We start from the raw sequence: 17,309 nt of genomic DNA, 5'->3' as shown, positions 1-17,309 counted from the left end.
AAAAAGAGAAAATTGACTATGTAAGGGAAAACAGTGACACCATACAAGTCATGATAAATGCACAAAAAGTGTAACAGTGTTTCCTTTTTAGTATTTCAATTATAGGAATATCACTAATTAGAAACCATTTGTATGGAAAGAGATGAGTAACCATACCTTCTTCACTGAAGAATTTTTCTACTGGTCCTACAAACTGGTTGATTTCTTCTAATTCTTCATTAGAAATCTCTGGATAAGGGAAAACTTCCTCCTAAAATGTCAGTATAATAGGATTAAGGTAATTTAAAATAAAAAGCAGGCTCAAGAACATATGTTTTTTAGATGCTAACCTCTAAAAAGACCAAAAGTCATGGAAAATGTTTATAGGAATTCAGGTAGTCTCAAATGAGCAAACTTAGACAAATGAAAGATACTTGTTCTGTACTGAAAACTACATTTTTCAATTGTACTGCATGTCGAAACAAACCAGGAATTGCATCTGAAAATGAAAAAAGGGGGTGAAGGAAAAGTTTTCCTATATAAGAAAGTGTGGTAACAGGTGAAATGAGCTATCAACAAGTACATACTTGAGGAATCACATAACCTTGTTACCAGATTCCTGTTTTACCAATTAGTACGCTTTCTTGGTTTTGGCCCTCACTTGGGCCAATTTTAGACTGTAAGTTCCTTGGGCCAGAGACGATATATACTAGTTTTGTGAAGCTCTTAGCACATCATTGGGTGCCCAATGATAGAGTGCATGGACTAGCACAATGCAGTTCTGCTGTGGTCTATTGTCTCCTTCACACAAGGGGTTTTAACTGCAAGTTGGATGCACTACGATCTATTAGACTTGAATAAAGAGAAAATCATGAGCAGCTAATGAGATGTGAAATACTCCAGAGGTGGGCAAACTATGGCCCACGGGCCACATCCGGCCCGCTTGATCGTCCTGTCCAGCCCCTGAGCTCCTGGCCCAGGAGACTAGCCCCCAGCCGCTCCCCTGCTGTTCCCTCTCCCCCTACAGCCTCAGTTCACTGCATCACCGTCATCGGCGCAATGCTCTGGGCAGTGGAGCAGCAAACTCCTGGGGCAGCGCAGCTGCAGAGCCCAGCCTGAACCAGTGCTCTGTGGCTGCCTGTCCTCGTGCAGCCATGCCGCCAGCCACCAGTGCTCGAGGCAGCAGGGTAAGGGGGCAGGGAGGGTTGGAGAGAGGGCAGGGGAGTTCAGGGGGTGGTCAGGGCCAGGGGTGTGGATAGGGGTCGAGGCGGTCAGAGGACAGGGAACAGAGGGGTTGGATGGGTTGGGGGGCCAGTCAGGAAGGAGAGGGGGGTTGGATGAGGTGGTAGGGAGCAATTAGGCGCAGGGGGCAGTGGGTCCAGGGGCGGTCAGGGAGAAGGGGTGGTTGGATGGGGCGGGGTCTGGGAGGGGGCAGGCAGGAATGGAAGAGGGTTGGATGGAGCAGGGGAGTCTGGGGTTGATCAGGGAATGGGGGGGATTGGATGGGGGCAAGGGTCCCGGGGGGGGAGCATTTAGATAGGACAGGAGTCCTGGCGGGGGCATCAGGAGGCGAGAAGCAGAGGGAGGTTAGATAAGGGTTGGGCCATGTCTGGCTGTTTGGAGAAGAACAGCCTTCCCTAACCAGCCCTCCAGACAATTTTAGGAACCCGATGCGGCCCTTAGGCCAGAAAGTTTGCACACCTCATCCTACTCCCTTACCCTGCCTTCTCCAAACAAAACCTCCTTTGCAAGACCATGTCATTCTCCCTTCATTCAAGTAATCCTACAGGAGCAGGGGTTCTCAAAACTGGCAGTCAGGAACCCTCAAGGGGTTGGGAGGTTACGTGGGGGTCATGAGCTGTCAGCCTCCACTCCAAACCCCACTTTGCCTCCAGCATTTATAATGGTGTTAAATATATTAAAAAGTGTTTATTTATAAGGGGAAGTGAGGTTTGCACTCAGACTTGCTATGTGAAAGGAGCCACCAGTACAAAAGTTTGAGAATCACTGTACCGGAGTATGGAGACAACACTTAGGATTTGGGAAATTCTAAAATTTTCAGAAAAGGATTGATGTATAGAAAATTTGCTACATTTCAGGAGGAGCAGAGTTTGAAATAAGCAAGGTTAAGGTCTATGGGACTAAATTTGTTTGCCTGATTTCCATGATCCTTTCCTTGACATGACATGGTTTGTTCTGGAAGATCAAAGTACTGCTAAACTCACATTTCTGAATTTGGTTAATACCTCTTATGGATTTTTGGCTCAATTTAAGTTTATACTTCAAGAATCCTTCTTTTCATTAATAATCAATTATTTAATTTGGAGTTTACCTATTCAGATAGCCTGACTGAATGGCTTGTTTAAGGGCACAGAAGACAGGCTAATGCTCTTTGAACACTATAAGGGATCCAGTCTTGTTACCAGTGTAGTCAATGGCAAAAATCCCATTACTGTCGGTGAGTGCAGGACTGGGTCTGAAGTTGAGAATTACTTCGGAAGTAAGTTCCATGACATTTAATTGTCTGATAGCTAGCATATGATTTAGCTACCCATTTCTTTTTTTAAGGGAAATTTAATATATTTTACAATGTTAAGCAATTAACTTGGTTGCTTAGTATGTCCTTAAAATTATCTTCTCCCCTTTCTTCAAAAACAAACAAAAAAGTGAAGCAGTATTAATATTAGTTGCATAACATCTGAAAGAGCAATTTCCTGACATGCAGGCTGGTAATCTTGTATCATCCACAAGGATATATTATACACTCTCTCTTTGTCATCTGCGGTTTGTGTGGGAAAAGGCTAGTTTATTGCCACCTACCCACTAGATGCCAATGTTAAAAATGAAGGCACTGAACAGGGTCTGGGAATTGCATTCTGAGAAGAAATGGGCACTTATCAGAGTGATGTTCTAGAGGACTATTCTGATATGCCTCATTTTTCACAATGGCTGTGGCTAGCTCTGGGCAGAAGTGACACTGTTTCACTGCCATGTACATTGGCCAAACCAGACAGTCTCCACTAAAAGACTAAATGGACACAAATCAGACGTCAAGAATTATAACATTCAAAAACCAGTAGAACAACAAACACTTCAATCTCCCTGGTCACTTGATTACAGACCTAAAAAGGTCTCAATATTACAACAAAAAAATTTCAGAAACAGACTCCAATGAGAGACTGCTGAATTGGAATTAATTTGCAAAATGGACTCCATTAAATTAGGCTTAAATAAAGACCGGGAGTGGATGGGTCATTACACAAAGTAAAACTATTTCCCCATGTTTATTCCCCCCCCCCCACACACACACACAGTTCCTCACAACTTCTTGTCAACTGCTGCAAATGGACCATTTTGATTACCACTACAAAAGTTACCACCTCCACTCCTTCTGGTAATAGCTCACCTTAACTGATCACTGTCATTACTGTGTGTCATTACTCATCATTTCATGTGGTATGTGTGCATATATCTTCCTACTGTATTTTCCACTGCATGCATCCCATGAAGTGGGCTGTAGCCCATGAAAGCTCATGCTCAAATAAATTTGTTAGTCTCTAAGTTGCCACAAGTACTCCTGTTCTTTTTGCGGATATAGACTAACATGGCTGCTACTCTGAAACGTGTTTCATTGTGTTGCTCAAAAGTCAACATCAGCAGAGGCAGGGTTCAAAGGAAGAAGGGCAAAGAGAATATATAGACCACGTATATTGTGTAACATAGGTGTGCCCTTGGGGATGAAAGCTAGCTACCAAGAAGCAATGGAAACTTGAGTATGTGCCTCTGTAGCTGCCTTTCCAATAGTTCATTGAAATGTGGAAATGAAACTGACCACACAATTAAAGCTTCCTTTAGATAGAACTTGTATAAAGGTGGGATCTTTATAGTCTGTTTCCTAACAATTTAAAGTAACAAAAAGTGAAGTGCTAAGCCTGTTTTTACTGCCAAATCAGATGACTCAGTAGCATAGAATCCAGATTTTTGGCCCTTATGCAATCTCCTTAGAATAAAGTGCAACTTCAAAAGTAAAGAAATTTAACTTTCAGAATGATTTCAGCCTGTATACAAATATTGACTCTATTATTTGTTAAGCACCTAGAATATGCCTGGCACTGTAGAGTATACAAAAGACTATAGAGTCCCAAACCCCAAAACATTACAACCTAGATGACAGATTCACAGCACATGGAATACACTGGCAAGAAGTGGAGGCAACCTTGCATTTTCTCTTTAGTTATAAACTCACTCCTTATAAATCTCATTGCAGAAATGGTTTCTTAAGAAGGCCTTCAATGAAGAAAGGTTAGCAAACTAGAATGGGGAGAGTGTTCCACATAAAAGGGGAAACCAAAGTAAATTGCACAGAGGTGCAAACAGGAGGAAATTATGATGCAGCATCACTTGTGGTGGAGAGAGGACAATAGACCAGGTAACAGATGAAAATCAGGATGAAACTGTGCAAGATTATGAAGCTGAACAAACTGGTGTGCTTGGGAACTAGTGTCAATGAGGGGAAAGACAGGACCAGATTAATTGGCTAGAAGACAGTTTTGGCACCTACACTTTGGACACCCTTAAGAGGAGCAATGTGCATTTCAGTGAGGTTGAAGCAGCAGCACCAAGAAGGGAGATGATTAGAAAATCACTTAAAACTAACAAACAAACCTAAATTCTGTTTAGCAGCTGCTGTCCTATAGGTCAGAGCACAAGATAAACTGTCTCCGCTCCCTCATATACCATTCAGGCCACATCCCCTTTCCTAGCAGATTTCTTAGGTGTTCCTCTGATCCCACAATCTGAAACGTATCTCCAGATACTCCTATTTGAATACCAAATGACTCCAGGATTCCAGTAAGCCTCCACACAGTAAGGGCTTGGCTACACTTGAGAGTTACAGCACTGGTGGTGGCTTTACAGCGCTGTAACTTACTTCCCGTCCACACGGGCAAGGCACATACAGCGCTGTATCTCCCTGGCTACAGTGCTGGTTGTACTCCACCTCGACGAGAGGAATAAAGAGAACAGTGCTGGTGCTGCGGTGCCAGTGTAAACAGTGATTAATCTTACTATGCTGTAACTGACCTCCGGAACCTTCCCATAATGCTTTTTAAGTAAAGAGAACACTTTGTTTTGTTGTGTTGCCTCTCTTTGTTTTGTTGTGAACTCGGAGCTCCCAGAGCTGCTTATCTAAAAAAGCAACACAGCTACTGTTTGCTGGAGTAGAGGCAGGCAGAGGGATCCCTTTGGAATGTTTGCTTGAGGAGAGAAACAGCACAGCGTGCTGGCAGGGGGGTGTCCATTTCAGAGCAGCTGCTTATTTGGTCTCCAAGGAAAAAATCAAAGAGGACTATTTGCATTTAGTGAATGAGAGGGAGGTGGGGGAAGGGGTCAGAACTTGCAAGGCAGGGAGCTGACAGTGTGAGCTCCAAAAATCCACTCTCTGTCCACCCCACCCCCCTCTTTTGAAAAGCACGTTGCAGCCACCTGAACGCTGGGATAGCTGCCCATAATGCACCACTCCCAACACCGCTGCAAATGTGGCCACACTGTGGCACTGGTAGCTGTCAGTGTGACCACACTGCAGTGCTTTCCCTACACAGCTGTAGAAAGACAGCTTTAACTCCCAGCGCTGTACAGCTGCAAGTGTAGCCAAACCCTAAATCTACATTAACAAGTGTTTTACCCATTATCAGCAACTGGTGTTATCAGCTTAAACACAAGAGTAAGTAGCATGCATTTTTACCACCATGGAGTTACTCAACATGGTGTTAAAAAGCTTGCAAGCTGTCTCTAATAGCATTCCCATTGTTGCTAGCACCAAAGGAAGACTTTCAGGGGGAAAAAAAAAAACAACTTAGTGTATAGCAAGCTTAGCTGTGTTTCACATGGTGCAACATGTTCTGGTGGGAGAAGGGTCCCCCCAACTGGCCTACTTCAGGTGTGCAGTGAATAGGTGGTCCCATTTACACAATTCTCTAGCTTGCCTGCATATATATACCTGCCCCTGGAAATTTCCACTACATGCATCTGATGAAGTGGGTATTCACCCACGAAAGCTCATGCTCCAAAACATCTGTTAGTCTATAAGGTGCCACAGGACTCTCTGCTCCATTTACACAAATCACTCATGTAAGAGCTACTCCTGAGATGCTCCTGCACAGATAAGAGTCAGGCTGTAAAACCCTGTCTGCAGACAGACAGCACAGAACGAAAGGGCTCTGTTCCATGCACGAGAAAGGGAAGGGTTGCGAGGGGCCCCCAAAGGGAGACGAGGGACCAGGGTTGAGACAACCTGGAAGGAGGCCCCAGGGGAGGATGTGGCCTGGAGAAGAACCCGAAGAGAAAGAGCCAACGGTTTCCCAGCAAGAGGAAGAGAGTACCCAGTGGGGCCGGCACAAACAGCTGGGAGGGGGGTCCTGGGAACACAGGGGTGTCCCAGCAAGTGGAGAAGAGACCCCGGGGCCCGGGGCAGTTGCGGGGGGTGCTGGGAGCCCCAGCGACGGGGGAGGAGAGACCCCGGGGCAGTTGCGGGGGGTGCTGGGAGCCCCAGCGACGGGGGAGGAGAGACCCCGGGGCAGTTGCGGGGGGTGCTGGGAGCCCCAGCGACGGGGGAGGAGAGACCCCGGGGCAGTTGCGGGGGGTGCTGGGAGCCCCAGCGACGGGGGAGGAGAGACCCCGGGGCAGTTGCGGGGGGTGCTGGGAGCCCCAGCGACGGGGGAGGAGAGACCCCGGGGCTCGGCGCAGTTGCGGGGGGTGCTGGGAGCCCCAGCGACGGGAGGAGAGACCCCGGGGCAGTTGCGGGGGGTGCTGGGAGCCCCAGCGACGGGAGGAGACACCGCGGGGCAGTTGCGGGGGGTGCTGGGAGCCCAGGCTCGTTTCGCTCGGCCTCACCTTCCACATTTTCCCCAGGAAAAGCTCCTTGGCGTAGGCACTGCGGAAGCCGCCAGTACGCAGCTGCCTGGCCCCGGCGGGGAAGGCGGCGCGTGCCGCCCGCAGCAGAAGGCTAAGTCCGCTCATGTCCGACCGGCTCACTGGGCAACGCCAGAAACCTACACGCCTCCGCCTCGGGAAGCCGTCAGGGGCGCGCCCTGATGACACATCTGGTGGATCACGTGACACAAACCCTCTCTCAGCCCCCTACCCCGCAGATGGGCCTGAGGCGGAGCCATGTGCCCCGCCCCTCACACGCCACTCCCCCCGCGCAGCCAGTTACACCATTCAGGCCACGCCCCGCACAGCACACTGGCCTGCGCTTCTGCCCATCAGTCCAGACCTTGGGCCGCCTTGGGTCAGACGGGCCCCAGAACAAGGTCAGGGCGCAAACTGTTAGCCCCTGCCTGGCAGCTGTTCCTTAAACCCCCAATTTCTGAAGCCTTGGGAATCTCAGGCCCTTTTTTTAAAAGGGGAAGTTCCTGGCCCTGCTGGCTCCAGGAAAAAAGCTCCGCAGGAAAACACAAACCCTGAAAGAGAGAAACAAAAAAACCCTCAACACGTGCATTGTTTAAAAAACTCGTTTCCAATCCCTCTTTTAAGAGGGAAGCTGATATTATTGTACACTTGCAGCTGGTTGTACTGAGTGATTGCACATCCTGGTGGGTTAAGAAACTTTCTTCCTAAGCTTTATGCACTGAAACAAGAGGGTTATATCCCTAATCAATAAAAAACCCTTATTAGCATGGCTATTACAGCCTTACTGTTGATCCTATAATTGCACTATTGGGTCTATAATGCTGCAAATATACTTAGTGCATGCCTTGCATTATGGTTCAGGAAAGCAGATGCTGGGGCTCCCAAGCAGAAGAAATTTTCCCTTGAATGGCTTGTTATTTAATCATTAACAAATATTTATTTTTTGTACTTTTTTCAGACTGCAGTTTATGTTTCAATGAGTACTTTTGGCACCTTAGAGACTAACAAATTTATTTCAGCATGAGCTTTCGTGAGCTAGAGCTCACTTCTTTGGATGCATAGAATGAAACACACAGACAGGAGATAATTTATACATACAGAGAACATGAAAAGATGGAAGTATGCATACCATCACGAAGAGTCTAATCAATTGAGATGAGCTAACATCAGCAGGAGAAAAACTTTTGAAGTGATAATTAAGGTGACCCATAGAAAGTGTGAGGAGAACTTAACATAAGGAAATAGATTCAATTAGTGTAATGACTCAACCATTCCCAATCTCTGTTTAGGCCTGAGTTAATTGTATCTAATTTGCATATTAATTCAGCAGTCTCTCTTTGGAGTCTGTTTTTGAAGTTTTTTTGTTGCAAAATTGCCACCTTCAAGTCTGTCACTGAGTGGTTAGAGAAGTTGAAGTGTTCTGCCACTGGTTTTTGAATGTTATGATTCCTGATGTCAGATTTGTGTCCATTTATTCTTTTGCGTAGAGACTGTCCGGTTTGGCCAATGTACATGGCAGAGGGGCATTGCTGTCACATGATGGCATATATCACGTTGGTAGATGTGCAGGTGAACGAGCCCCTGATGGCGTGGCTGATGTGATTAGGTCCTATGATGGTGTCATTTGAATAGATATGTGGACAGAGCTGGCATCCGGCTTTGTTACAAGGATAGGTTCATGTTGTATGGTGTGTGGTTGCTGGTGAGTATTTGCTTCAGGTTGGAAGGCTGTCTATAAGCGAGGACTGGCCTGTGTCCCAAGATCTGTGAAAGTGAGGGATCATCTTTAAGGATAGGTTGTAGATCTTTGATGATGCGCTGGAGAGGTTTTAGTTGGGGGCTGTAGGTGATGGCTAGTGGCGTTCTGTTATTTTCTTTGTTGGGCCTGTCCTGTAGTAGGTGGCTTCTGGGTACTCTTCTGGCTCTATCAATCTGTTTTTTCACTTCAGCAGAGGGGTATTGTCGTTTTAAGAATGCTTTATAGAGATCTTGTAGGTGTTTATCTCTGTCTGAGGGATTGGAGCAAATACGGTTGTATCTTAGAGCTTGGCTGTAGACAATGGATCGTGTGGTGTGTCCTGGATGGAAGCTGGAGGCATGTAGGTAAGTATAGTCAGTGCCTAGATCCCCGACCAGGTGTATTGTGTTTACTACCCAAGATCCATAAACCTGGAAATCCTGGACGCCCCATCATCTCAAGCATTGGCACCTTAACAGCAGGATTGTCTGGCTATGTGGACTCTCTCCTCAGGCCCTATGCTTCCAGCACTCCCAGCTATCTTAGAGACACCACAGACTTCCTGAGGAAACTACAATCCATTGGTGATCTTCCAGAAAACACCATCCTGGCCACTATGGATGTGGAAGCCCTCTACACCAACATTCCACATAAAGATGGACTACAAGCCATCAGGAATAGTATCCCCGATAATATCACGGATAACCTGGTGGCTGAACTTTGTGACTTTCTTCGCACCCACAACTATTTCACATTTGGGGACAATATATACCTTCAACTCAGTGGCACTGCTATGAGTACCCACATGGCCCCACAGTATGCCAACATCTTTATGGCTGACTTAGAACAACGCTTCCTTAGCTCTCGTTCCCTAATGCCCCTACTTTACTTGCACTACATTGATGACATCTTCATCATCTGGACTCATGGAAAAGAAGCCCTCGAGGAATTCCACCATGATTTTAACAATTTCCATCCCACCATCAACCTCAGCCTAGACCAATCCACACAAGGGGTCCATTTCCTAGACACTACTGTGCTAATAAGCGATGGTCACATAAACACCACCCTATACCTGAAACCCACTGACTGCTATACTTACCTACATGCCTCCAGCTTCCATCCAAGACACACCACAAGATCCATTGTCTACAGCCAAGCTCTAAGATACAACCGTATTTGCTCCAATCCCTCAGACAGAGATAAACACCTACAAGATCCCCATTAAACATTCTTAAAACTACAATAGCCACCTGCTGAAGTGAAAAAACAGATTGACAGAGCCAGAGGAGTACCCAGAAGCCACCTACTACAGGACAGGCCCAACAAAGAAAATAACAGAACGCCACTAGCCATCACCTACAGCCCCCAACTAAAATCTTTCCAGCACATCATCAAAGATCTACAACCTATCCTTAAAGATGATCCCTCACTCTCACAGATCTGGGAGACCGGCCAGTCCTCACTTATAGACAGCCTCCCAACCTGAAGCAAATACTCACCAGCAACCGCACACCATACAACATAAACACTAACCCAGGAACCTATCCTTGCAACAAAGCCGGATGCCAGCTCTGTCCACATATCTGTTCAAGTGACACCATCATAGGACCTAATCACATCAGCCACGCCATCAGGGGCTCGTTCACCTGCACATCTACCAACGTGATATATGCCTTCATGTGACAGCAATGCCCCTCTGCCATGTACATTGGCCAAACCGGACAGTCTACGCAAAAGAATAAATGGACACAAATCTGACATCAGGAATCATAACATTCAAAAACCAGTGGCAGAACACTTCAACCTCTCTAACCACTCAGTGACAGACTTGAAGGTGGCAATTTTGCAACAAAAAAATTTCAAAAACAGACTCCAAAAGAGACACTGCTGAACTCGAATTAATATGCAAATTAGATACAATTAACTCAGGCCTAAACAGAGACTGGGAATGGTTGGGTCATTACACTAATTGAATCTATTTCCTTATGTTAAGTTCTCCTCACACCTTCTATGGGTCATCTTAATTATCACTTCAAAAGTTTTTTGTCTCCTGCTGCTGATAGCTCATCTCAATTGACCTAACCAGATCAGCCACACCATCACCGGTTCATTCACCTGCACGTCCACCAATGTAATATATGCCATCATATGCCAGCAATGCCCCTCTGCTATGTACATCGGCCAAACTGGACAGTCGCTACGGAAAAGGATAAACGGACACAAATAAGATATTAGGAATGGCAATATACAAAAACCTGTAGGAGAACACTTCAACCTCCCTGGCCACACTATAGCAGACCTTAAGGTGGCCATCCTGCAGCAAAAAAACTTCAGGACCAGACTTCAAAGAGAAACTGCTGAGCTTCAGTTCATCTGCAAATTTGACACCATCAGCTCAGGATTAAACAAAGACTGTGAATGGCTTGCCAATTACAAAACTAGTTTCTCCTCCCTTGGTTTTCACACCTCAGCTGCTAGAACAGGGCTTCATCCTCCCTGATTGAACTACCTTATTATCTCTAGCTTGCCTGCATATATATACCTGCCCCTGGGAATTTCCACTACATGCATCTGACGAAGTGGGTATTCACCCACGAAAGCTCATGCTCCAAAGTGTCTGTTAGTCTATAAGGTGCCACAGGATTCTTTGCTGCTTCAATTGATTAGACTCTCCTGTTGGTATGCATACTTCCACTTTTTCATGTTCTCTGTATGTATAAATATCTCCTGTCTGTGTGTTCCATTCTATGCATCCAAAGAAGTGAGCTGTAGCTCATGAAAGCTCATGCTGAAATAAATTTGTTAGTCTCTAAGGTGCCACAAGTACTCCTGTTGTTTTTGCGGATATAGACTAACACAGCTGCTACTCTGAAACCTATGTTTCAATGCTGCACAGCAAGCTGTACACCCACCATCCAATCTATTGTGCCGAAGGTTTTTGATAATCATTACTTTCTGATACACTATAAACAAAATCTAGGCTTTTTCTCCTCTCCCAGTCCTCTCAACAGCAACAGTTCAATCATATTTGTCCATACTATAATAAATGTATGTGATCATGCTTTTTTAGTTCATACACAGCAGGCCTTCTAGTGCTGTGTATTACATTTTTAGTTCATACAGGAAATGTTGCTATTGGTGAAGCAGCTTAATAGTTATTATCAGGGCAAGATTGCCATGGATTTTGTTAAGAAAACATAAGACCCAAAGAAAATTTTATTGGAGTGCCAAAAGGGGGCAGAGAGGATAGGTGTAGGACCTGACCACAATGTTAACAAATTATGTAATGGTTGCAAGTGATTCATACATATCACATATTATTCCAATGAAAAAATTTTTAGGCTGGCATATTTTAGAACACACATTGGGAGGTTTGAAGAGAGAGACAAGTCTTAAGAACAAAATTGCTATTTTAATTTTTGTATACTATTTTAATCCTTGTAAAAAGAAGTAAATGCTTCCCCTGTGTAATTTAAAATCATGATTTGACCTACCCTGGGATGTTTTTCACTTGTTCAGTTTCTTGTCCCCTGATCACACTCACCAGATACATGTCACAAGGGTTAAACAGTTGCTTTCTCAATATCTGTACAAGCTATCACTGGCAGTCTGTCAACTTTGGTAGATAATGCTGTGCAGAAGGGGCCATCAGTGTAGGATAATGCTGACATTGGTCAGTATGAACATAGAGGAAATCTTTATAGAAAACAATCATCATCCTCTGCCCTTTCTGACCAGCAGTTTCTGAAGGATCGGTAGGTGAGGGAGTATATGGCAGATACAGCGGGACTGCCTCGTGCCCTGCAACAGGTGTAGTAATTTACACAAGGCAAAGAAGTGCCAAGTAGGTATAAAACACTATTCTGCTATATGGCAGTGTGTTACATCCACTTTGTTATGGTGTAAATTGCTATATTAAAAGCAGGGCAATGAAGATCCTGGCGTCGTATTTCTCCCTTTCCTATGTCTCCCACTAAGCTAAACTCTGCTCTGTTTGCTTCCCATTCAGATGCGAGGGAGGAACCAGCAAGAAACATACAGATTAGTAAAACAGAAATTTGGAATCTGCTTAGAAATAAAACAAGTGTTCCTGTGTTTCTTGAGTAGAGAGACCAGTATCCATGTGTGTGTGTGTTTTTGTGTGTAAGAATAAAAGTTCTTTAACCAATGCACTTATTCTCTATGGATACTAAAATGCATGTACAAATGAACATTCCTTACATTTCAAATAGTCTTTTCAAGTATCCTTTAATCACATTTTCTTTTTTCTAACTCTTAGATTTTGCTGCTGTGCGCTATACCTATTTCTCTCTCTCTTTTTGAAGATTCACTTTAACATGGCCCAATTTTATTCAGCTATCCTTGTGTTTTGTTTTAAAGATTAAAGATATAAAAATATTAGGTTACCAAAGCAGCATTGAACAGTTAAGCAACTAATAAATCATAAAATATCCTGATTTTATTTACCTGGGAAGTATTGCAGAGTATTTATGAAAAAATAAAAAATGTAAATCCTGTAGTCCAGATAAAATGGATAAAAAATGTGGATGAAAATTAATTCCTACAGTACTGATATAATCTCAATTTCACCTCTGGGCTGATGACACCAAAAATATACATCTCCACTTTGGAACGATCCTACCTTTATTTTGTTCCATATCTGCAACTCTGTCTGATGTTTTTTCTGGATGTGCAGCCCCAATTGAAAACAGAATCAATAGTTTATATGCTCCAGCCCTGCCTTCTTTACAGCTCTCAATAATCACACCATCCTTAAGGTCACTGACCCACAACGTTGATGTCATATTGCACTGCTTTTCAGGAAGAATGATAAAACTCCCTTTTTTTCTTAAGTAGCCTCTCCTCCCCTTAGAATAATTATTAAGGAGAAAAAGTGATATGACAGATGGTAGGAAAGTTATGCACTTGAAATCCATGACTATTACCCTGTGGGCATGACATGATGCACCAATTTAACTTTTACTATTAAAAAACACCCGTCAGCTTACAAAATTAAATTGTAGGAAAGGTAAGAGCAGTAACTAGTTTTTCCATTTTTGCTCCTGGTGACATGCTGTAGAAGTAATGTATCTGAATCACTGATGCTAGCACTATCACTAAATAATATATTTGTACAGGCATTTAAAACCATTGTACTGTGGCTATCAACTGAAGTACCTGCAAAATGAGAGACAATCCACCAAGCAGGTTCCTCACAATTCAAGAAGAGCTATATAGTCAGGGAATATTGGTGCTTTGATAGTATAGTGGTAGGAAAATTAGAAATGCATTAGAAAAGACTAGACAGGGAGTGTCACATTAAATTAAGAGAAAGCATAACAGTATTTTGCTTTTTGAAATACTTATTTCAACCCCCCAGATAATCAGTTGAGATATACTACAGTTCTTTTCAAGTCCCGTTTAGTTAATTATTTTTAAGAACCAAAATCTGAGCTTGTCATCTCACAAAACTAAGACACAGTCCCTACTCCAAGGAAAACACAGTACAAGGTCCTGATCCTGCAAGCTGCTTCAATAGGCTCCACATGGCCACCAGTGAAGAGCAGTTTGCAAGACTGGTGTTTGGTTCGACATGACACAAAAATGAAGGTGAAAAGGAAGAGAGAGAACAACAGTGGCATAAAAAGAACATGCAATAACTCAGTAAGGCATCTACAAATCTTGACAATATTGACAAGGGATTTTTAGTGTTTGTTTCAGGATCTTTTCTCCTAACATTACATTTTGATCGTTTCCTTTTCTTACCCCCAAAATATTGTACCAATGTTGACTTTTATGCAAATGGTTTGATCCAACTCATCTGAGGTATCTTTTTCTATCAGCCATGGAAGGACAGATGGACAGAACTAGTGCTAGACATTAAGTGCTTTATTGTCTGCTTCTCTTTCAAATTATTTCAAGTTCCTGGTTGTCAAATAAATTGTTTAGTTGACCTTTCATGGATCAGTGCTAATATACAGCAGCCAAATGGGTTTTTCCAAAAGCATGTAATCCTTAGAGGCTCTCTCTCTCTCAGAAGGATTATAAACTTGGATTTTCAACTCCAGACAGGCTCTCTCTCTCTCACACACATACACTCAAACATGCATGCACAAACACAGCGAGAGAGAGAGATACACTTTAATTTGAAAGAACAGATAAATGTTACTTTTCAATTTATATGAGAGTCAAAGATGGTATATTTATCAAATTGCCATTGTAAATAAAGAGCTAAAGAGATTAAATTAGGTAGACAGGCAAAAGTGAGTCCCCTGCAAGAATGTTTTCTCTTTAACCCCATAGCTTTCTATCTGATTCTTTTCCATTTTTTTTTAAATGTCTGCAATGGAAGTGTAATCTTTTTGTGTAGCATTTCTCATTGAATGAGCTTGGCTGGCCGTTGGACTATATTTTGAATGAGATGCGACGTTTTACTATGCATTCTAGAGAGAACTGTCTAATCAATTCTTGGTTTGCAAATATATTAAAATATCATCATTTAAAATCCTATTTATTACAGGAATGTCTGTAGAAAGGTGAATATGTTATCACTGAAGATAATATTAGGGAAAAAAGGAAAAAAATTGTCTGATTATACAGCCTAGTTTATAAATTGAGTATGTCAGCAGCATATTCATTAGTTTACATTTCCTATGTCAATTTTATGAACAGATTATTTTTGCTCTTCACAAAAATGATTTAAGAGATTTCAAGATGTTGCCATTCTCCTCAAAAACAAATCACCTTTGCACCAAAGACTCAGCATGGAGCATTTCAATCTAAAAAGAATTTGCTTGAGGAAATGAACAATTGGGGAAGAGGTGGAGCAAGCAGGGTCAGGGAGGATGGAATTGGAATGAAAACTGGAACTCAGACCTCGACTATTGTGGAATCTCTGCTGTTTTAATATAAATATGTATACACACAGGCAGTGTAAGTGAAATGATTCATTTCTGTGGGAAGTGTCTTGACTAAATGAAATTATTTTTACCACTGGTGTTTTCTAAACTGGCAGCCAAACTAATGCTTAGGAGACTTATAGATGATCAAAGTTTGCAAAAGGTCATTATGGAAATCAATTTTTTTTCTTCAGGTGTAACTAGAACACATGGACAATTTACAAACTGTGACAGAAAAGTAATTAGCACCTATTGCTAGAAGTTAAATACAATTGATTAAGTGTTGCAAGGATGCAATGTTCTTAATGCCTGAGGCATATGACACTCGGTACATTTTCCACAGGAGTAGGGAGCTGTGTTTGTCACTGTTCTTTAAGATCTAATCCGCTGAGTTTTGAGGTGCAACAAATATGCCCTCTGAGCTTTGGAAAGATGTGGCACATGATGCAAATTCCTCAGGTACAATAATTTCATGGTTTGGGCCACACCGGGAGGCAGTGCCAGAAGTGGAGACAAAACACAGACTGAAAAGAGAAGCTTGAAAACAGGGAACCAACAGGGGAAAAGGGCAAGAGGGGCTGGCAAGGGGAACAGGAAGCTAGGATAGGAGTAAAGAAGAAGGATAGGAGGGAGGATGGTAGAAGAAGCAGAATGGGGAAAGCTGGAATGGAAAACCATAAAAGGAAAAATATTCTTTTGAAAAAGATACCCTTCCTTAGAGACAGTATGTGATGAGAGAAGGATGGGACATAGTGGGCAAGGTAAGGGAGTTCACTTTCTGTTTCTATTCCTTTTTACATTAATATGTAGATATTACAGGATTCTGGTCCCAGTGGTGTAAGTCATGAGTAACTCCACTGAAGGCAGTGGAACTATGCAAGTATAAAACTTGTGTAAAAGAGATCAAAATCAGGCCACTGCTTTTAAGTCTGTAATGGTGGATAAGTCTAAAATAAGAAAGAAAAAGAGAGAACAGAAAGGAGAATGAAAGAAGATAGTCATTAGTATGGAAAAATAAGTGATATAAACATTAGAAGGAGATGACACAATAAGGCTCAGCTAAGACCAGTATTAAGTAGCATTATTTTATTTGATCAGAGTAGAGCTGAAGGTCTGAAGACAAATTTGTGAACTTTGTGTGGGGTTGTTTTTGTTTTTAAATTAGTTTGGGGAAAATAATTTCAATTCAAGCCATAGCAACTTCAAATAACCTACTTGTTAAAAGTTGGATCCTAAAAGCTATCCAGATCTTAAGGTTCAAAGGCCTGTAGTCTACTCTATCATTAAAATGAAGTTATACATAAGAAATGAAAAAATAACAGGGAAATATTTTATAAATTATGTTTTCTTCTTCACCATTTCTATCTGATCTTGGCATCTGAGATAGGAATGTGGGGCTGATAGGCCATAACCAATGTGTTACTGATTAACAGTGCATGTCTGGGTAACAGTGCACTGGGTAACGGTGCACATAACCCATGTGTTACTGGGTAATTGAGCATTACTTCCTCATTAAAAGCTATTTTATAATGGGAATGAATTAATTACCTGATTCTTCTGGTCTGTTGTGACATTAGTACAATATATTAGTCTGCTGAGTTGGAGCAACTGCATATTGATTGCTCTCGCTGTTTCTTAAGATAAAAAGAGCTTCACACTTCTTTGCCAACCGCTCGTTAAGGTCTTATTTTGCAGCGGCAACGAGTAGTTGTAGCTATGAAATATTTTCCCGCTGTTTCAAATGCATAAAACTTCATTAACGTTAGAAATAATTAATTCAT

General features: G+C 42.8%; 1 protein-coding gene and 1 long non-coding RNA gene across 8 annotated transcripts in view; one reads left to right on the top strand and one right to left on the bottom strand.

The window, feature by feature from the left end:
* Positions 1-7,079, bottom strand: part of ACAD9 (acyl-CoA dehydrogenase family member 9) — a 60,985-nt gene extending 53,906 nt beyond the window's left edge. For 3 of the 7 annotated variants that reach the window (XM_050957809.1, XM_050957813.1, XM_050957814.1), the window contains exons 1-2: positions 6,871-7,079; positions 157-250 (exon numbers count right to left, since the gene is read on the bottom strand). In XM_050957809.1, coding sequence (XP_050813766.1) covers positions 157-250; positions 6,871-6,996 — 220 coding nt within the window. In that variant the 5' untranslated portion in view covers positions 6,997-7,079. Of the gene's footprint in view, positions 1-156; positions 251-6,870 lie in introns of those variants that run through there. The other 4 variants (XM_050957808.1, XM_050957815.1, XM_050957811.1 and 1 more) reach the window with 4 other exon arrangements.
* The window catches only part of LOC127053377 (uncharacterized), a 155,866-nt gene extending 144,823 nt beyond the window's left edge, over positions 1-11,043 (top strand). The window contains exon 3 of the long non-coding RNA XR_007775020.1: positions 10,935-11,043. This is a non-coding gene — a long non-coding RNA (uncharacterized LOC127053377). The remainder of the gene's footprint in view (positions 1-10,934) is intronic.
* Positions 11,044-17,309: the final 6,266 nt, after the last annotated feature.

The sequence above is a fragment of the Gopherus flavomarginatus genome, chromosome 6 (assembly GCF_025201925.1).
Source record: "Gopherus flavomarginatus isolate rGopFla2 chromosome 6, rGopFla2.mat.asm, whole genome shotgun sequence".
In the NCBI taxonomy this organism is placed as follows: Eukaryota; Metazoa; Chordata; order Testudines; family Testudinidae; genus Gopherus; species Gopherus flavomarginatus.
The sequence above is the reverse complement of the archived record's forward strand: the minus strand, read 5'-3'. Positions and strand labels throughout refer to the sequence as shown.